Genomic DNA, 22212 nt, shown 5'->3' with positions numbered 1-22212 from the left:
GGAGCGCTCCTCGGCGGCGGCGGCCGCGGCAGCTCCGGGCTCCCCGCGGCGCTGACCGGCCCCGCGCTCACCGGGCACGGCCCCGCCGCCGCCCGGGCCGCGCTGGGGCCGCCCGCGCCGCCCGCGCCGGTTCCGGCCGCCGCCGCCCCTCCCTCGCCCGGCGGGTTCCGGGCCGCACATGAAGGCGGAGGCGCCGCCGCCGCTCTCGGTAGGTGCTGCGGCGGGGCGGGAGAGCGGGCCCGGCCCGGGGGGCGCGTCCCGGCCCGGGCCCGCAGGGTGCCCGCGGGCACCGCGGCTCACGGCAGGGGCTGATGGCAGCGCGACCCGCCCGGGCCCCGGCCCCACTGCGGACCCCGGCCCCACCGCCGGCCCGCGGGGCCGGGCAGCGCTGCCCGCAGCCCGGGGCCGAGCACGGCTGCCAGGGCAAGGCCAGCCCGGCTACAGAAAGCAGAACCATAGCCCTGCCGGGCCTGCCTGGCACCTCTCCCCAGGGCCGGTCCGCAGCCAGGCTGCCCCAGGGAGCTGCTGCAGGTCACCTTCCCCTGCAGGGAGCACCGCTCGTTCCCTGTCACTGCTGGGAAATGTCTGAGCCGTGGGTCAGAACGCCACAGGCGCCTGCCGGGATAAAATTCATGTGGTGAATAATATGAAAAAAAGTCATGTTCATGAGAAACTGGAGGTGGGAAGTGCTGGAAGAGGCCCTTGCTCTTTTCCAGGTCATTTGTGTGTTGTGTTTGGCATAGAAATAATTACCTTCCAATTTTTTTCCTCCTTGTTTTTTGGAATACTTAAAAAGCCAAGATGTGATCTAAGCAATTCAGTAAATCAGGTTGAAGTCTTGGCAGCTACCTGAGTTTCTCAAAATTCTTTGAGCAGATTGGCTAATTTATAATTTACACCAAAATTACGCAAAGAAAACATTGCAGTTCTGTGAATGTGGGTAAGTTGCAAATCTGCTACAGATAAGGTAAAACACTCAAATTAGAAAGCTCATATTCTTTATGTTATACTATTATTCACAGGAGGAAAAAATATTTTTAAATATCCATTTACTTAAGTGTAGATATACTCCATGGTGGTGTTGTCATTTTAAATGAGGTGCTTTATTCTGGATATGTCTTAGAAATAACTTGTAATGGGTTTGGGGCAGGGGGGGAAGCAAAACCCCCAGGTGTTTGCTGAAAGGAATGAATGCCAGCATTTGTGAGGCAGCAGCATTTGCAGAAGCTGTTCCTCAAGCCACACCTTTTGGTTTCCTCCCACTCTTCAAGTATACTGCTAATGCTAGAAAATGAAAATGGCTCAGAAAGTCAATTCAGAGTGTGTTTCTGCTTATTTCCATTAGTGATGGACTGTGTGTACAGACCAGGCAAAAGCACATCATCATTTGGGTGCTGAAAAACAATGCTGAGATATGATATGACACCAGATATCCTCCTTTCTTTCTTTTGGTGGGGACCTCGGTCAAAAGGAGTTGTTTGGGTTGTTTCTTGTATTTGTAGAAGGTTCCTAAAATGGAGTATTTTAGAATATTTGTTTTTACACAGTTGTGAATGCATAGAAGGATTCTGAAAGAATAATTACTGATAAAAGCTTCTGCCTTCCCTTTTCCTTGGAAAAACATGAAACTGGCTTAAGTCTTATCTACACATAACATGAACTCACTTGGCTTCCATGTAGCAAGTGCCCATTACAAATGATCACCCAGTTGGTGAATTACTCTGCTACTTGCACTCCAGTCAGAATGAGCAATACTTTTGCTTTTCATTTTACATTGTTTGTGGCATCACGTTTGTTTCCCCAGATCTTCTGGCAGGCACCCAGCTGCCTCCCTTCCTGCACGCTCCTGGCTTAGCTGCTGTGTTTGTGTGTTCTGTGCCCTGTTAAATTGTGCTGCACAGCCAGGTCCTGCTGCAGGTCTGCAGCCCCCAGGGCTCAGCACAACTCACACTTTGCTCCTGCAGCTGAAGCCTGCTTTAAATCCTAACCTTGTTGTTCCCTAGGGAGAGATGAAGGTGTGGGCAGCCTTAGGGCACAGATTTTCAAATTCCTCCAATGCATTAAGACTTTTGAGGGCCTAATGTGTTTGGATCCCAACCAGCACACCACGCTCTGTGTCAGGGAAAGCTCTGATGGATATGGCCTGCAAGAGGGGACCAAGAGGAACTGCATCATTTTTAACAGCAAAAGCAAAGTCATGCTGGGTGAGAGTAACTCCAGATATCACAGCAGGTAGGAGACAAGCCTGGCTGCAAGGCAGCTTTGGAAGAAGGGACCCCAGGGGTCCTGATGTGATTTCTCCAGTGAGGCCCAGCCTCATACTGGGCTGTGTTAGCAAGAGTACAGCCAGTAGGTCATATGAAATTATTTCCCACTCTGTTAAGCACTCATAATCCCAAAAACATTGGAATACTGTGCCCAGTTTTGAGCCCTCTACTGAAAGAAAAAGCTGAAAATTCAGTGGAAAAGCCATGCAGGGCAGGAGCACTTAAATAAGATACAAGCACCTGCAAGGCAAGAACACTGGATTTTGTTCAGCACAGGGCAAAAAGAATAAGGGCAGAGCCAGGTGACATTTTTTAAGCTACCTAATGGGCACAGGACAATGTAGAGCCAAACTCTCCTTTGTGGTACAGCATGCCAGGGATGAGAGGCAAGTGTCACAGATTGCTGGGAAAAAATTCACACAGCTAAAGAAGAAAATTAATGTGGTGGTTAAACAATGAGTTTTCTGACTACTGACAGCATGGTGATTTTGCACTTGACTAGACAAGGCTCTCCACATCCTGACCTGATTTTGAAGGTTTCCCTGCTTTGAGCACAGATTGGACTAGAGACCTCCCAAGTTTCTTTCCAGTCTAAATGATTCCACACTTCTAAGAAAGCAAGGGACCCCCACCAGGCTCGAGGCACCTGTCCATATGGCAGTAAGCTAAACAGATTTGGATACCCGACACCAGCGAGCTCGAGTTTATTTTGGGCACAGTTGATGCACAAGAAAATATCACTATCTGCGTAAAACACCTCTTTGTAGTGATGTAACTGACAGCCACGAGCTCTTGAATACAGAAATGTCTGAGTTTCCATAGAAACTAACTTGGTTAATCCTTCCTGCACCCAGCCATTTCTCTACAGCAGAGAATCCAGGCTGTCAGCAGAACTTTACAAAAAGACACCCCCAAACCCACTCATGCACCTGACATTTGGGGCATCTCTCTGGGCTGGATGCTGCTCATACAAGGGGTGAATACTTGGCTGGGTGTGTGTCATACCTCTCAACACCAACAACAGACTTCAGCACTGTAAATGATCTGTACCATGTTAAAGCACAGCATCCCTCCCCAGAAAAGAGGCTGAGTTAGCTCTAATGGCAGCACAGGAACACCATGGTGTGACAATTGATCTGTGTTGAAAAATATCACTAGGACAGACATTGCATTCTTCTCTACCTTACCTATCTTGCCATGCCTTTAACTTTTCCCTTCCCCTCTGCTTGTAGTTGAGTTACTCCATTCCTAGACCCAGTGTTCTGAAAAGGATAAGGATTTCTAGTGAGCACAAGAGCAACCAGCATACCAGTTTCTCACCGTTTTGCCATTGATCAAACTACAGTGCATTCCCTAAACTCCTCCTGTCCCAGTGCCAACTTCCTCAGTCATAAGCCACATACCTTTATTATGAGAGCAAGTATTCTGTTGTTGATCAGAGAGGGGATTTTATTTAAAAAAAAATTATCATTACTCTTTTCATAATTAATGAATTATTTCAGTTGAATAATTAGAAGCCTAAGACCTCTACTTTTCTTCATGCCACTAATCTGCAGAAGCATGTTGTAGAATTTGAATACAAGACAACTACAGAGTTACCTGCAGGTCACCGAGACACTTGGCTTTCACTGTGTCCATGGCTTATTACCAGTGATACAGTGAACTTGGTATATAACACAGGAAAGAGAAGGAAATACTCCAGTTCTTTGCTCCCTCCGTTGCAAGGCATGGCTGCCTTCTCTTGGTTCCCAGATGGAATCCAGACACAGAATGTAGAAAACTTCAGTCTACTGGAAAAGAGCAGTCTTGTGTTTCTAGATACCCCTGAGGGTTTTTCCATTTTTGGGGATTTTTTTTGCCTGCTGTAATTTTTTTAACTCTTTGATTCAAAGTGACCAAACAGTCAACATCTTTCTACAGTTGCCTGCAGACATGCACATGCAATTACTGATCCCATATGTTTTCTTCTTTGTGTACTGGAAACTCAATTGTAATACCTTAAAATTAATCACTACAACAACCCACATCCTCTAAAATACAAACTAACATAACTGCAGGCTCAAATACATTGTGCAGCCAGCAAAAAAAAAAGTATCCTGATTTTCTCTGCAATTTCAAAGTGGACAGAAGAAGGACTTCCCTGTTTCTGCAGACAACATCCCACAGCACATGAGACAATACTTGTTATCTTTGCTGCTGTTAAAGAAGCACAGTGAAGTCAAAGAATTCCTGCTCTTTTCCACCTGCAGGGTTAGTTCTGCAGTACTCAGCAACTGAAGCTCACTGCTAACAGCTGACCAGTGCTGAGAAACTTTCTCAAGAAGAGAAGGGAAAGAAAACATATTGCTCAAATTTCTAAGAGCTTGTCTCAGTCACAGAGCTGTTTTCACAATAACAGAAATAAGAGAGCAGAGAGGCCTTAGGTACATACTACTAAAAGCAAGAAGCTGACAGTAGAGAAGCTCAGGATAGAGGAACAAACCTGTTCTCTCTCTATCCAGAACTGTCCTGCTTACATTATATTTAGGCAGCTTTTGTTGTTTTTATGTTTTTTTAATAAAGATTAAGCTAAATAGATTTTTTTAGACAGCAACAAAGGCACAAAGCACACTGGTCAGGCCACACGGTTTGAGAAGCAGGGTGCTGTGCTAGCAGCAACATCCCTCCTCAGCAATTTTGTAATCAGCATTTAGAACAATACCCAAAGAAATACACAAAATGATCAATCAGCTCAGCGAACACACTGCATTTAATCCAGAAAACTCAAATGCCAAATCCACCCCACTTCTCTCTTCAAGAAGCCCACAACACTCACCCTGCCACAGCAGCTGCTTTGTACCTTCCTGCCCCCCGACCCCAGCTGCTCCTGCTGCAGCTGTTGCAGAGCTGAGCACACTCAGCTGAGGGAATCCTGCTGGCCACGTCCCCCACAGCCACCCCCTGGTCCCTCCACCCTCTTACACCTCTTTTCTTACAGCTCCTGAAACTACCTAGGCAGGAGCTAAGAGGCTTTTGGCTCAAGGAAGACTTAACCACATATGTCAGTCAGACTTTATAGACTAACACTGCAAATGTTCACCTTTAATTTTTCAGGCTGGCAGCAGTTCATTAGGATGATGTACAAGCATGAGTGACCATCCTGAGGGACAGTCCAGCTCACCAGTGACAGCTGGGGTACAGCCCAGGGGCAGGAGTTGGAAACAGGAGCTCAGGACTGCCAGAATTCAGAAAGGAGAGCGTAGCAAAAAAAAAATCTGTAGGTTCAGCTGTTAACCAGCCAAAAATCAGCTGTGGAGGATGGTTCAGCTGCACCCCCAGCATCTTTTCTTGGCCACACTGGGTGGTCACAGCAGAGCTGGTTTGTCCAGCTCTTGATGATGGTTGTGGCATAATTGAAGCCTGTATCTGCTCAAACCAAGTGTGAGATAAACTCCCTGCAGATCTCCAAGACAGCCCCCACTTGTCACTGAGAGCTATTCAGACACTAATGCTCATACTGGCTACAGAATCACTAAATAATTTATCCTTTTAATGTATTTCTATTTTCTCTCTTTCATAATATCATTTAATCTTCCTGGCTCCAGTTACCACGTTTGTAAGATCAGATCTCTTCTGGGGCTTTACTTGCTGAAAGCCTGATCCCTTTTCTGTTACTTTTCAGATTATTTGGGTAGAGAATATATTCTGAGCAGTAACTATCTACAGTCATATTAAATAAAGTTAAATAAATAAAGGCTTGCATTATTATATAGGTTTCCCACTTTACCCTGCATGTATCTCTGTCTGTAACCTGATTCTCCTACAATACATTTCTTTGCTACCACTTGTTACAGGGTTTCAGTGGCCCGTGGAGTTTTATCTCTCACTTACCTTGCCTTGGCCTCTCTCCCACCAATGAATGCAGTATATGATATATTATAAAATTGTATCAAAGGTCATGCTGTTTCCCCTAATCCTGAAATGTCCTTGGATTCAGAAAGTAGTTAATTTGTTGCCTTTACTTCTGCTTTTTGATACAGTGATTTTTCTTCCATAGGGACTTATTTTGATAAGAGCTCTCTAAGAACAGGAAAATATAACATGTTTTGGAGCTTTAACCACATTAACAGAGTTAATCAGTTCCTCATTTGGACCATACATCACCCTACTTTGGTTTTGCTGCATTTATTTCCTTTTAGTGAAATGGGAAATTTCTGATCAACATCATATAACACTCACTTGCCTTTCTTACTACATTACTTCCCTTGCCTCAATCCATCACTCTTAGTATTCCCCAGGAGCAAATTCAATGATACACTAATGTTTTGTCTGCTTTCATTTGATTTCTAGGGAAAGCATCAACTTGTCATGAAAAATAAGCCATGACTCATCTCTTCAGCTGATGATGGATAGTTTTCCCTCCCTAATGGACCTGAGTGTTCCCCAGAAGGCTGTCTTGTCAGAGCTCCTCTTCTGAGCTGCTGTCTTGGTTTTGCTGGCAAAGAGCAGATAAACGTGAATACACTTTCTCAGGGTGTTTTCCATCCTGTTCACCATGCAGCACCACCTTCCTTTTGGTTTGGGCAGTGTAGGGTACCTTCCTCAGGCAGAACAAGAAACATTTTCATATTTCTTGGTGTCATCTGGGTAGCTCCTTCCTTGCTGCCCATACCCAGAATACCTGCAGTATTTTGAGATCTCCAGTGCTGCCCTCACTGTCTGTGGCTGGCACAATTAAACAATGGTTCCATTTCTTCACTCTTTCTTTGGATTTGCAGGGCTTGTTCTCTTTTGCTTCCCTGACTGCTGCTAACCCCTTGGACTATCCCTTCTGGCACTAAGCTGTTTCCCAGGCTGCTGAAGAGAGGATCTTCTGAGTGTGTTAGCAGCCACATCAGCTCACTTACTTCCTCTTGCTAATGGGGGGTGTTTTTTTAATGCATGCTGACAACTGGATAGAGTCTATCAGCTCTGACTGCTACAACTTCTGACATTCTTCAAAGACAATGGACAGGGTAAATTACAGGATGGCAGAAGAGGACTCATGAGATTTTGATTGCTTAACCATAGACATGAAACACAATCACTTGCAGATAGCTTTTTACAGGTGTTTCCCAGTGTGCCATAGGGGACCTTCCCAGTGTGTCAGTGGCCTTTTACCTAGAAAAAGGTACAGGATAGCCTTGGACAGTGCTCATTCTGGAGGAAATACCTCCTCTCTGCAGGGAGTCACAGGAAAGCAGTTGTGCATGCTAACTTGAAATTGCCAAAATAAAGAAACTCACTTTGAAGCCTGCAGTTTTGTACAGTATTTTGCACAATTGAGGTTGGAAATGTGCTTAGCTACAGAAAATGTAGAAAGCAAACACAGAGGGAGAGAGGAGATTCCGTGGTAAAATATTAAGAGAATGATGCAAGGTACAGTTTATATTGCAGAAAAGTTACCTGAGAATATTAGGCAATTTAGAATTTGGCAACATTTTTGTCCATTTTTTGTTGCAGGTTATGCAGAAATACAAAAGTAATAAGGGGTTTGGTTTTGGATTGGGAAATGAAACTCTTGCTAAGAAAACAAAATACCCATGTGACACATACTCTGATATTGGTCTGAAAACCCAGGAGTCAGAACACCTGTTTTTGGAAAACCTCATTGTAGCACTTTGGTGGGCTGATGTCCATCTGTGTGTTTTCAGTATCATTTTTCCAGGACAGAAGTGTCTCTCCACTGGCTGAAGAGTTGCTTTATTTTCTGTGTCAGGCAAGGGTCAGAGGACCACTTGCAAAGCAAAAGCCGCAAACCTTTGCTGATCGTGTTGCCTCACAGATTTCATTCTGCTGCAGCCGGTGCCTGGGATGGCGGAGGAGCGGGAGCTGCCCGGGGCGCGCGGAGCTGCGCTGGAGCCCGCGGCGCAGCAGCGCAGCAGCAGCACGTACCGCAGCGCCGAGCACTCGCAGGCCCTGCTCAGCGGGCTGCTGGCCCTGCGCGACAGCAGCGTCCTCTTCGACGTGGTGCTGCTGGTGGAGGACAAACCCATCGAGGCTCATCGCATCCTCCTGGCCGCCTCCTGTGACTACTTCAGGTAGGCTGCAGCCACCAGCGTGTCTGCCTGTTAGGGGCATCCACAGCTTCTGTCCAGGCAGACTCCTGAATCCAGCATCAGACCTGTAAGATGGAGCTGAGGCTGTTGTAGCCACATTTGTCCTCATGGAGAAAAGCAAGGCAGTCTTCCCAAGAATATTTCTTGGATTCACATTCTCTGAACCTCAGAGAATGATCAAAACAATTCTTATCATTTGCCGTGCCTGTATCATGCCAAAGTAGAATGCAGTGTGGAGATTGTTTACCCAAAGTGATGGTGTTTGTTTCCTTGGCCTAGCAGGGCCAAGCGTGTGTGTGTGTCAGGACTGTCGGCTGACAGTCACGAGATTCTGTGGAGTGGAGTGCAGTTTAGTGCTTGGCAGATTCAGTTTAGATGTAATATGATATAATAAAGTAATTAATTAGCCTTTTTTTGCTTTTTCTACAATACTGCCTCCCTCCTGTTCCTGTGTCATTCTCAGCGCAAGAGTGACAGGCTGTTTCAAAACACTAACTATGGCTTTATTCATCTCTGTTATTTCTCTGCAGAAATAAAGCTCTTGTTCCTTCACACTGAGCTTACCTCCACTAAATTCACTGTGGTACTTGGAGGTTTATAAAGAGGAGACACTATCTGAACTGGTGTCTTCTGCTTCAGTGCACTCTAAGTGGCTTTTAACATATCCTTAGCATTGTAAGACTTTGCCTGTGGTGGTGATCATTTATTCATAATACACAAAAACTCACTGGAGGTGGGTCACTGTTGTGTGCCTATAGGGTGACTCTCTGGCCATTAACCAGGCAGTCCCTGGGCAATTTGATGAGCACTTCCTTTGTTTTCATAGAGCAAATACCCAAGACAATCCAGACAAATTTCCAACTGAAGGAAGAGCTGCTCTACCTTGGAAAAAAATCCCACTGTCCCTAGTTCCTCTTTGTTTCCTTTTCCCCCACACCCAGAGTATCTGCCTTTGACTATTGACTACCCATATATACTGGGTATATAATACATATATTATGTATTTAAGTCCTTCACCTCTGAACTGTACCTTCTAGGTTGCCCCTACTGTTTTCCTGCACAATGAAGTGTTACTTTCTTAGGTCCTAAAGGTCTGTACTCTTAACTTAGAGAAGAGGTAATCACTTTAAAGTGTCTAGCTAGGTTTTTGTCTTTCTGAATATTTTTTATGTTCCCAGGACAACATAAGATGAGCAAACTGGAAATAGCTTCAATGCAAATCTGCCATAGCACGTGCCATTGTCTGTTTTGCAGAGGAATGTTTGCAGGAGGATTGAGAGAGATGGAACAAGAAGAAGTTCATATTCATGGCATCTCCTACAATGCGATGTGTAAAATCTTGAACTTCATTTACACTTCTGAGCTGGAACTCAGTGTGAACAGTGTACAGGAAACCTTAGCTGCAGCCTGTCAGCTTCAGGTGAGGTACTGAGAGATGTGACAAAAAAGAAACAAGAAACAAATTATGAAAGAAACAGAAAATGTGGATATCTGGTTAGAGGGAGGGTTAAGAAGGGAGCATGGGCATGATAAGAAGCATTTCTAGGATGCTGTATCCACTGGAAGTAACTGTGGAAGGATAGGAGCAATGAACGGGTCCTTGCACATCTCATTTGTGCCAATGGTTTAATTAGTTAAAACATTACCCATTTCATCTAGATGAGCATTTTATATAGTATTCACTTTCACTGATCTGTTTGTGAAAGCTTCCCTGAAACAGAATATCCCTGGCCTATGGTAAGGAATAGGGTTTGCTGCTCAGAAATTGTGCTTCTCAAGATGAGGCACATGACCTCTCCTGACCCCATCACTACAGGAAATCCTGCCACTATGGTTTGCACTAAGTGCAGAGTTCATGTGCTTTTAAGACAAGTTTTTTTTTTCTCTAATTTCCCATGCAGCTAACTGCTGCACAAGGCTTTGGTATTAAATCTTAAACTTGGTGATTTCTTGCTTTGGTTGGTTTTTACACACTTTGTTAGCAGAGGGGCTCCTGGACAGCAGATAGTTCTTTTTTCCTTCTGCCAGATACAACTTCAAATTGTGTTCAGAAGACAATACTAAATATTCATTTTCCTTTCCAATGGCTTCCTAAGCTCTTGAGTGAAATATTTGTTACAGATAATCTTTGATATAGCATGTCTGTAGTGCTCTGGGAAAGCAAGCACGTGGTGACTGTAATCACCATGTCCTGTGTGTGTTTTCCTGGCTGCTCCCAGGCAGGCTGCAGAGCAGGCAGAGCCCAGGGTCCCACGTGTCTTGGAAGGCACATTGCACCTGAAGCCAACTTATTCTTGCAGTAGAGCATGGCTAGAAGAGCCATGGTGTTATATTCACCCACATACCCATGCTGAGTTCTGTTTCTCTGGGGAAAGGTGAATAGGGCACAAGTGACCATGGTGTCAGACTGTGGGGAGAGCAGACATGTCGTGGACAATTTCCTTACAGTCATCCCAGGCTTCAGTCCCCTGTCTCTCAAGTGTGGGGCAGGTGGTGTCTGAAATGAAAAACCTCTCTCTTTTGCAGATTCCAGAAGTCATTAAGTTCTGTTGTGATTTCCTCATGTCCTGGGTAGATGAAGAGAACATCCTTGACGTGTACAGACTAGCTGACCACTATGACTTAAAGCATTTGAGTGAGCAGCTGGACTCCTACATTCTGAAGAACTTTACAGCTTTCTCAAGGACACAAGTGTACCGACAGCTGCCCCTGCAGAAGGTCTACTCCCTTCTCAGCAGCAACCGTTTGGAGGTTAACTATGAGTTTGAAGTTTATGATGGAGCACTTTTTTATCATTATTCTCCAGAGGAACTGGAGACAGATCAGGTCTCCCTGATGGAGCCCCTTAAGCTACTTGAGACAGTTCGTTTTCCTCTGATGGAACCCCAGATCCTGCAAAGGCTTCATGACAAATTAAGTCCATGTCCTTTAAAAGATACAGTTGCAGATGCATTAATGTACCACAAGAATGAATGTCTTCAGCCAATGCTTCAGAGCTCCCAGACACAGCTGAGATCAGAGTTCCAGTGTGTGGTGGGATTTGGAGGGATGCATTCTACTCCATCTATTGTCCTCAGTGATCAAGCCAAGTATCTGAACCCCTTGTTGGGGGAGTGGAGGCACTTTACAGCTGCACTAGCCCCCAGAATGTCCAACCAAGGGATTGCTGTTCTCAATAATTTTGTATATTTAATTGGTGGAGACAACAATGTAAGTGGTTTTCGAGCAGAGTCAAGGTGTTGGAGGTAAGATAAGCATAATCCTGCTATTAATTTTATTGCCACCCTGTTGCCCTTTCTGAGTCAGTAAGCCAGCAGACAGTCAGTACACTTACCAGCCAAATGATCAGGAACCTAGCAGGAGCCTCACTGAAAGAAAACACAAGAAATGTGCTTCATAGTAAGCTCAGGAAGCTCCCAGCAGTGCTTGTGAGACACAGCTAAGCCTGACAGTGTAAAACAGCTACTCATTCAAGAGTATTACTGCTACTTCTTTCTGCCTTGTTGGAGGAGGGAAGTATTAAAGGTGTGGGAAGCAGTAATGAGCCTGAACTCTAGGCTGTCTAGATGTTCTCTAACTAGCATTTTCTGCAAGTCTTCTATGTGTAGTTTTTGTCCCAGTACAAAAGGATTTGAAATAAAATGCTACTACTGACAGATTTTCAAAAATCTGTGTGCACAAGAGCAGCATTCCAGAGTCCTTTTGTACTACTGTGTCACAGGGAAGAGCAGGAGGGAGGAGCAGGTTTGGACCTTCATGCCCATTACGTTGCAAAAACAGATTTAAAACCTTTTGTCTTTATATTGTGCTCAGTTTTACAAGTCTTAGCTGAGTTGCTCTTATTTTATGACATGCATAGTTTCAATTCTCAACCAGTTTTCTCTGTAACTAAAATTTCCAGATGAGAGAGATAATTTGACATGAAAGTGAATCATGAGATTCACTTTGAGCAGCAGATATTTGGGGAAAAGAATCAAAGAACCCACCACATATTTATGCCCTTCTCATATTCTTGAAGATCCAGATTCAGTCTTTGTGCTATTTTTAGACTGTGTTACCTTGTAGAAAGGCTTTGTGCAAACAGAGATTGTGATATGTAACCTGCCAGCAGTGTACAAGATAATGGAAAACCTAGGCTATGATAGCATGATTATGTCAGCTAAAGTACATCTTCTATAAATAGAATAAAACAACTTTGCTAATAATAAAATGCTGACAAGGCCAAATTCCACATCACTTAGAGATGAGCTCAATTTCAGCTGAAGACAGTGCAGTAACCCACATCCACGGAGCTGTCTGCTACTCCTGCAGTGATTCTGCAGCTGCAGGAATAACTTCCTTTGATCCCATTCTTTTCCAAGGTATGACCCACGACACAACAGATGGTTCCAGATCCAGTCCCTGCAGCAGGAGCATGCTGACCTCAGTGTTTGTGTCGTGGACAACTATATTTATGCCGTCGCAGGCCGAGATTACCATGAAGACCTGAGGGAAGTGGAGAGGTATGACCCTAAAACCAACACTTGGGAATATGTGACACCCCTGAAGAAGGAGGTAAGGAGTGCATTAGCCACACACTACCACAGTCCCCCAATTCCTGATTTAATCTTGCTTGATGTTTTTCTCATGTGTAACTTTTAAAACTTTTAATTTGCTGATGTTCAGATGGAAAGCAGTAAACTCTGTATATGCAATAAATGGATGACAAGAAAATGAAATAATAGCATATGTAATTTACATTTTCCAGTTAAATGCTTATTTTTCCTGTTTCTTGCTGATTTTGCCTGCACCTTTATTGTGTTAATCCTTAAAAGTATTAATAAAACAAATAATAAATGTGTGTCACTGCTGAAAATACAAAAAGCCTGAATTGAGTGCTACTAAGTAGAATAACTTGCATTCCTGATAACACTGCTTTTATAAGAAAAATCACCAATAAAAAGGCTTCCAAGTGGATTAGGGAGTAAAGTTATAGTATGAAGGAACAATAAAGACAGAAATGCTGCAGTTTTGGAACTTTTGGAAATTCTAGTGTGTTTCATTCAGAAATTCACAATTATAATATCTTAAAAAGAAAGATTGTATATAAGAAAAATCACCAATAAAAAGGCTTTCAAGTAGATTAGGGAGCAGAGTTATAGTATGAAGGAACAATAAAGACAGAGAATGCTGCAGTTCTGGAACTTTTAGAAATTCTAGTGTGTTTCATTCAGAAATTCACAATTATAATATCTTAGAAAGAAAGATTGTATATAAAAAAAATCACCAATAAAAAGGCTTTCAAATAGATTAGGGAGCAGAGTTATAGTGTGAAGGAACAATAAAGACAGAGAATGCTGCAGTTTTGCAACTTTTAGAAATTCTAGTGTGTTTCATTCAGAAATTCACAATTATACTATCTTAGAAAGATTGTATATAAGAAAAATCACCAATAAAAAGGCTTTCAAGTAGATTAGGGAGTAAAGTTATAGTATGAAGGAACAATAAAGACAGAGAATGCTGCAGTTCTGGAACTTTTAGAAATTCTAGTGTGTTTCATTCAGAAATTCACAATTATAATATCTTAAAAAGAAAGATTGTATATAAGAAAAATCACCAGTAAAAAGGCTTTCAAGTAGATTAGGGAGCAGTGTTATAGTATGAAGGAACAATAAAGACAGAATGCTGCAGTTTTGGAACTTTTGGAAATTCTAGTGCGTTTCATTCAGAAATTCACAATTATAATATCTTAAAAAGAAAGATTGTATATAAGAAAAATCACCAGTAAAAAGGCTTTCAAGTAGATTAGGGAGCAGTGTTATAGTATGAAGGAACAATAAAGACAGAATGCTGCAGTTTTGGAACTTTTGGAAATTCTAGTGCGTTTCATTCAGAAATTCACAATTATAATATCTCAGAAAGAACTGTCCATAAGAAAATCCTTTCTGCTTTTGATCTCTGCATAACTCGTGAACAATGTCACTCCCTTCATGTCCATTCCCTGCTTCAAAACCGGGAGAAACACACCATGCAGACCTCAAGCCTTGCTTTGCCGTTGGTGCTGCAGGTGTACGCCCACGCGGGAGCAGCGCTGGATGGGAAGATGTACATCACGTGTGGGAGGAGAGGAGAGGACTACCTGAAGGAGCTGCAGTGCTACGACCCCAGGACTGACCGCTGGGACGTGCTGGCGGACGGCCCCGTGAGGCGCGCGTGGCACGGCATGGCCGCGCTGCTGGGGAAGCTCTACGTCATCGGCGGCAGCAACAACGACTCTGGCTACAGGAGGGACGTTCACCAGGTGAGACCACGTCACACCTCTCTCTGATCTTGGCTTCTTCTGCATGCTGGCACTTAGGTGTAATGTATTTCTCCTACTAAGTATGCAAATAAAACTGCCTGCTCAGCTAGACGAGCTCTTCCCCACTCACCTGCAGAACTGGCAATGATTTATTCACCGTTGGCTGTCTTGAAGTCTTTGTCTCACCCACAAAGCATTAAAGCTCTAGCACTTGGAACTCAATCAATTTTAAATCATCTCTAATGGATAACTTCATTGGCATGCACATGCCCAGTAAGCAGCACATCAGTTAAATTTACTTTATGCTCTCTTTCTGGCAGGTGGGTACTTGCCCACCTGCCAGAAAGCAGCGTTTGTAAAGTAACCACACAATGCCATTTCCCCCCAGTTGTGTCGAGGTTCTTATACTTTGAAAGAGGCTTTTTTCATTTTTTATAGTGGAGGACTTTTGAATTACCAGTGTGCAGAGCTGTTAAGGATGTGTTGGATGGCAGTTGTATAATGCAATTAAAATGTACAGTATGGTAAGGGACATCTGGAGAGGATTCTCTTGAACCTTATTCCAGGTTCTAGAATGGCTAGAGACTTGAAAAGATACAAAAAGTAACTGTTTTTATAGAGCCAGTGGAGATGGCAGAATTAAACCTAGCTGAAGAGTGTGTCTGAATGATAAGAAGGTGCCTACAAATGAAAGCAGTTACCCAATGAAATCTGAAACTCTCCAACATATGGTGCAGAGACAACTCAGCAGATTTGTCATATTTGTATGTTCCAGCATTTCTTCTCTAATGCAACTGGTGAACTATGTCTGGGCTTATATTAGCACATGTCCCCATCTCTTTCACTGTTGTATACATTTTTGGAATGACATACAACTGTTACTCCAGCAGCAGGGTCAGAACTTGTGATTTCAAAGCTATGTGGCAACTGTGTACAATTTTCTGCTGAGCACTGTACCTGTATTAGACAGTCACATGCTGTCTCCATTATCAACACACTGTCAAAAGACTGATAATATTCTTTCCTAAATAGTTTACCTTATGGCCAGGCTCTGCCACTAGGATACAAGTCCAGTTTTGCCTTCTCTCTTTTCTTTTTTTGTTTTACAGGTTGCCTGCTATAAGCCAAGCACTGATCAGTGGACAAATGTATGTCCACTTCCTGCAGGACACGGAGAGCCAGGCATTGCAGTCTTAGACAACAGGATTTATGTCTTGGGAGGCAGATCCCACAACAGGGGAATCCGCATGGACTATGTGCACATCTATGATGCAGAGAGAGACTGTTGGGAGGAAGGACCCCAGCTGGAGGATGATATTTCTGGGATGGCTGCCTGTGTCCTCACGTTGCCCAGGGCTATTTTAATGGAAACAGAGAAGTGGCTCTCAGAGTGGCACGCAGACCGAATGAAGCATCATCTTGACTTTCCACCAGAAGTTATGAGTGTATCAGACTGGGAGGAATTCGACAACTCCAGTGAAGATTAGAAAACTTTAATTTCTTTTCTTGGAAATTAAGGCTTGGGGAAAGTACTTGAGAGATTTTATATGTCTTTCTTATATCATAAAAGTATTTAAAGGTTTTAAAAATAAGTGTTCCGCACAAAATGCCATTCACAGTCAATATCTACCCATCTGCAAGTGTCCTGCACAAAATGCACTTACAGCCAGTACCTGCCCACCTGCCAGAAGCAGCGTTTTTAAAGTAACCACACAATGCCATTTCCCCCCAGTTGTATAGAGGTTCTTGTACTTTGAAAGAGGCTTTTCTCAGCCTTCAGCATGGACAGAAAAAAAAAGCACAGAAGGCTCAGCTTGACTAGCTTCTTTCCTTCCAGCTTTTAGCTCAAAATAGCTTCTTGAGATTTTTTTTTTCCTTTTCTTTTGGGTAATAAAACTTCCTAGCCAGCTTAATACAGGAAGGTAACACGTAGTGCTGCCCTCCTGTGCCAGGTGTCAGACAGCTTGATTAGTTTTTCAGCAAGAGTGAACATACAGAAACAGGAAGAGTAGAAGGAAAGTCTGAACCTTCATTTCATCTGGGCATGCAGCCATCCTTGTAACTGGCTGAGAGTCTGTGAACTGACACCCACTCCTGAACTTCTATACTGCAAGTTCTGTCAACACAGTGGAATGAAGATTTCTAGAAAAATCTCTCTGTACAGAATATGGCAATCTCATCATTCCACTGTCAGACACATTTTATTGTTCTCAACCATAAATTAATAAATTCTTGTCAGTACTTTTTTAACTGCTGTCTCCGTTTTATTAACAGTGATGTGGTGGCTGAAAGTTTCATTATATCCTGCAGCAGGATTGGCAAAGTTACTCCAGCCTGGGAGATGGGCAATTTTTACATTCTTTTACTATATGCTTTACAAGAGAATAAAGAGAACAGAGATTAGTTTGCCACAGCAAAAGAAGTAAAGAATGAGATGACAAGAAATATTGAAGATTACACTGGTCCAAGACTCTGCAGTAGCTGAACTAATGCCAGGAACTACAGCTGAGAAAGATAAGGCACAGTAAATCCTTCCTTCATGGGACCTTAAAATAATAGGTTCCTGACTCCCATCTTGCTTAACATTAGGTTAGAAGCTGATTTAAAGTCTGACCCAGTGTGATACTGAACACTGAGATCCTTCCTCTAGGAGGGGTGGAGTAATCACTGCACCAGAAAATCCTGAAAAACTCCCAAAAGCTTTTAAATCTTATAGCAATAATGGACTTGCAGAAAGGCAAAACCAGTGACAATCAGAGTGACATGGGAGTAGGCAAGTGTCATCCACTTCCTGGATATTCCCCCTACTTGGGGGTATTGTTTATGGAAGCAAAGATGATTTCAAAACAGACCTCAATTACTCTGCCTTAGTAGACTGGGCTTCTGGAAAAAGAGTCAAGAGTATTTGCACATTTGTTTAAAGAAGTTCAATAGCTTTTTCTGGTTAAGAGGGGCATTTGTTGGAGTCCATTCTTCAGCACTGTCAGTTGTCACCTCCATCTCTGAACATTTGCCAACTGGCAAATAAAACAAAAGACCTGGTAACTGCAGGAAACCCTGATCATGAGCTTTTTCAGAAAATTTTTTGATAGTGAACTCTGGACTGAACACAGGGTCTGGAAATACAGATTTTATTACACTGCAATGTTAGAGACTGATAAATATTCCTTTTTTTGGCTACAGTGTTACTTGTAATGTGTTGGAATTAAATGTAGCCTTCAGATGTAAGGACATACCTCTCTGACCTGGGAGTCTCTAGAACCACTCCTTCCAGACTGCAATGGCAATTTGTTCCCCCTGCAAACAAGTGATTAAAGTGATTGTTTCTGACATCTAATTCAATGCAGTGCATTTTCCATTTTAAGCAGCACCTCTAGACAGACCAGTGATGCCCTGTGTTATACAAAGAGATAGGGTTATGTTATTTAAATGCAACCTTACTTAGCCTCTTTCACAATGAAAAAAGAATTAATCACTTTGTCTAGCTCCTTTTCCTATGTGTACCACTAGAGGGTATTACTCACTGTTACAAACAACCAACCTGAGAGGCTAATTCTTGGATTACATACGAGAATAGAAGACGTTCATGAATAATTAATGAGCCAAAGAAACATCTTGAGAAAACTTGGGGGTGGAAGGGGTTTCCACCTTCTGCCCTGTCTCTCCTTCTGTGTGTGCATACTGATTTCTAGAGAGCCCATCCATTATTCCATTTACCAGGATATGCTATTTTGTGAATACTAATTTCTAGAGACCCCATCCATTATTCCATTTATCAGGATATGCTATTTTGTGATTGCATTATTCACTAAATGTTGCAGTTGGATGCTCTGCAAAGCTAATGAATATAAGGCTCAGAATGCAGTTGTAAGGAAATGACTTAATGCAGATGATCATCTACCTTAGCACTACATTATTTTTCTCTTTTTTTTTTTTACTTAGTGGTATAATAACCCTAAGTTACATGAACTAACCTTAAGGGCACATAATATTTGATAAAAATATAACTTTTTGCTTTCAGGCCCAAAATTTCTTCACATCTGAGCAAAATGTGGCTGTTGAAAGTTAAGTATGCACTATCTTACTTGCATGTATTTCATTTAGGTAAAAAAACCACCGAGTTTAGCTCAAACCATCCTAATAATTTTTTTAGCAATAGCTCATTTTAGGCCAGCATGTCCTTTTTTGAAACTCACACACAGGCCAAATAATAATCAAATTGCTTTGCTTTAAAAATGTCAATTTTCTCTTACTCAGCAGACATAAACCACTTCTTGTTTACTACCATTGCCTACATAAACAAAATAGGAAATATTTCAGGTTTGATAACAGGATTTTCCAGGTTTCTGCAGGAAAAATTACAGGTTGTTACACAGAGCTGTAATTATTATTGATTGGTTTTCATCTCAAGAATGATGCTCCAGGAACTGAACTTTCACGAGCCCACTTAAGCTTTCTGTTACCTTAAGAAAAACATTTACTCATAGGGATTTCCAGCTGATTCTGTGGGTTTTTTAATTTATAAATTCTCTGGTGTCCTAAATATGTCAATCTTGTATCTGACAGTAAAAGGCTATTTTTTTTTTTACAGTAAGCTCTCTGAGCCAGTTTAAAACAAGACATTGTGGACAGATGGACAATGAACTAAGAAAGCTTTAAGTTATTTCTGGTCTGTGAGAGAACAATCAAACAGCTCTTCCAGAACTGAGTGATCAAAATACCAACACTTAAACTGCTGATACATTAGGAAGTCCAGAAGAATAGTAATTAGCTTCCTTGATGATCTATTTTCCTATTTCCTGCCAGCACAGAGGTAAAGCTGTACAGGCATATTTGCCAGATTTGTAATTAGTGGACTTGTATCCTGAAGTATTTCAGCCTCCACATTTGCAGAAGTGATTGTGATTGCTTCAGTTTTGTTTCATAACTGCTTTCACTACTGTATTTCTTCTCCAGCTGTCTACTTCCAAATCCAACATATCCTTTCCCATTTTCCTCCTAGTTTAAATTAGGGTTGTTAATTTTGCATTGGAAGCATACCCAGTACTTGATTTGAAACAAAATAAGGATTCTTATTCTGTACCCTTGACAGAAATTTACTTCTCCTCACTTAGGGATGAGCCACATGTACAATTTATTTGGCACTCAGCCCAACTGATGGGATCCAAAGCTTTGGTGAAAGGAAGAAGGAACAGCTGGGCACAGGGAGAGAGGTACAGGGCCTTCTCAAGGGAATATTCTGCCAGCTGAGGTTTTGTTCTGTTTCATGGGCAGCTGATGCACTTTTGAGCTCCTCTGCACTAAAACTGGCCATGCTCAGCTGCCAACAGGTAAAGTCAAAGAGCATAAAGGTATTTACATGTACCAAAAAGGAAAAGTGGCACCAGCCATGCATCCATTCTTCCTAAACCAAATGCATTTGTAGGGATGTAATACACCTGAGATGATTGTCTGCAGTCTAGGGAATTGAAGCCCAGTCTTATCAGAAAACATTAATGATGCACAAATCACCTTTTTCTCATATGGAAGTAGAATGTGGGATCTTTTACCTAAAATGTCTGGTTTAGTTTAACCACAGTTGCTAAAACTGAGGAGGGAATTACTTGAGGGATGCACACAGCCTGCATAAATATAAGTTCAGAACATCTAATTTGGAAGTTCCTCCCAAACTGAAAACCTCTCCATGCCTTAGAATCCTGTCTGGATGGGAGGGTGGGTGTGTTGGTTCTTCAGCAGCAGTCCAGCTCCACACAGTACTGCACAAAAACTGGTTTATAATTAATACTACTTATTTCTGACATGTTCCAGCTATTTTGAGATTCTAGTATTATCTGTACAAAATGGAGGCAAAATCACTGTGCATATCTGATTTTTATTTTAACAAAAATTGTAATTCAATCAAATGAAGCAGCAGGAATTTTTATTTACTTTTTACATACTATGAGTTACTAAATCTGCTGCTAACTTACAGCTTTTGTAATTATTTTAAATTTTTATTTAATATATTATTGCAAGTATTTATTTAGTATATTATTGCAAAGTGCTATCTTTTAATCTGTGTTTTGGCCATGGTCAAACAGCAAACAAGCCAGATCTGTTCAAATGACACAAGAAAACATCTTAACCTTCATATTCTATTGTAGCCTGTCTACAGGTGTTTAAAACTGACTCTTACTGGCAGACACCAGCACTTAAGCCAGCAGGAATGGATCAGAGGTATAGCTTCTAAGTAAGATTTCCTAGTAATGGATGAATTTTTTTTGCATAGATGTGAGTTGCTGGCAACTGATGTGAATTTTCAGATGTAATTATTCATCTCTAGGTCACTGTTTTGCTGTACATGACTAACAGCTGTTGTTTTCCACCCAGGAGATGGCTGTGTGTCAGCGGCTGGTAAAATGATACCTGCACATGGAGTCAGGGGCTGCTTTAAGATCCTTTCATCTTAATGATGAGACTTTTCCTGGATGGTTTTGTCTAAAACATGACACTGGACTGAAGAAGTCTTCCATTTTAGATGATTTGAACTCTGCTAAATGTCTGCAGAGACACAGCCCATATGTCCCAATCCAGACACCTCAGCTGGCACTGGCTGCCAACGTAGGATGAGGAACAAAGAGGAAAAAAATGACTGTGTAATGACTGAACTTTTGGAAAAGGCAGGGCATGAAAGAAAGACATCAAAGCAGGAATAACACTGCACAACAGTCCAGTCAGGAGCTTCGAGACAGGCATCTTAAATCTCTTTCTCCATTTTAACTGACTTTTTTTTTTTTTCCAAGTGCTGCTTCATTTCACGTTGAAGCAAAACGAGTACCAAAAGCACAAATTAAACGAAGTCACAAGGCTGAGCTAAAATCACACCGTCTGCAGAGGTTTCTACACCTCCGGGGAGCAGCGCAGCTGTTTTGTCACGGCCTTGCCCACTGTGGCTGGACAGGCCGGGCGGCGCTGCCGGCCCCCGGGACGTGACTCACAGCTCGGTGCCTGTCTGGGCCCTCGGCGCCAATCTCCCTCTGAAATTCAAACAGCTCATCCGCCCCGTGTGCCAAGCGCTGCCCCCGAGCCCTGCTGAGTCCTTTCCGGGGTTTCCTTCCTCTTCAGCGGCTGCGACACCATCTTCCCTGCCGCCTGGGCCAGGCTGGGCTTTGACCCCGTTATCTGGGAACAGGGCTATGAAGAGGCAGGAAACGGCCCCTCAGAGCACGTAGGAAATTATCTCCAGATCAGAGATGATTATCACAGCGGGCCCTTTTGTTCCTTAAAAGAAAATTAACTGGTAAAAACCAGCAAAACCTCAGGGGAGGTGGTGCCTGCCTGCAAACCAGGCAGACAGGGTGCTGGCACCCCTCAGATCCAGGAGCGGCCCGAGGCAGTCCCGGGGCACCGGGGAGCAAAGCCTGGGGCTGTGCGGCACCCAGGAGGGAAAAAGTGCCGAGAGGGATGGGGAGAAGGTGGAGGGTCCCCCTCAGATACCTCCAGGCCAAGGGCTGGGGGTGACCCGTGTCACAGCGCGCCTGCAGCACTGAGGGAGCCCTGCCCTGTGAGGCGGTGCGGCAGGCGCGCGCTCACCCCCACCTCCCTCACC

General features: G+C 43.1%; 1 protein-coding gene and 1 long non-coding RNA gene across 5 annotated transcripts; one reads left to right on the top strand and one right to left on the bottom strand.

Annotated features, from left to right (window-relative positions):
* The first annotated feature begins 6 nt into the window (after window positions 1-6).
* Window positions 7-16874, top strand: KLHL22 (kelch like family member 22). Of its 4 annotated transcripts, none has more exons than XM_064392187.1 (7): window positions 7-208; window positions 8005-8326; window positions 9523-9764; window positions 10871-11589; window positions 12706-12898; window positions 14391-14624; window positions 15734-16874. In XM_064392187.1, the coding sequence occupies exons 1-7, from the start codon at window positions 179-181 to the stop codon at window positions 16109-16111; spliced, it is 2118 nt and encodes a 705-aa protein (XP_064248257.1). In that variant the 5' UTR covers window positions 7-178; the 3' UTR covers window positions 16112-16874. The 4 variants fall into 4 exon arrangements, with proteins under 4 accessions (XP_064248257.1, XP_064248258.1, XP_064248259.1 ...); XM_064392188.1 differs by having other exon boundaries at window positions 8-208; window positions 8071-8326; XM_064392189.1 differs by having other exon boundaries at window positions 10-208; window positions 8088-8326; window positions 9599-9764.
* Window positions 13687-22192, bottom strand: LOC135282423 (uncharacterized). The gene is made up of 2 exons (XR_010348602.1): window positions 22101-22192; window positions 13687-21884 (listed from the first exon to the last, which is right to left on the bottom strand). It is a non-coding gene; the product is annotated as an uncharacterized LOC135282423 (long non-coding RNA).
* Between the last annotated feature and the right edge of the window lie 20 nt (window positions 22193-22212).

This window comes from Passer domesticus, chromosome 17 (genome assembly GCF_036417665.1).
Source record: "Passer domesticus isolate bPasDom1 chromosome 17, bPasDom1.hap1, whole genome shotgun sequence".
Lineage (NCBI taxonomy): Eukaryota > Metazoa > Chordata > Aves > Passeriformes > Passeridae > Passer > Passer domesticus.
This window is presented reverse-complemented; position numbering and strand designations above follow the sequence as displayed.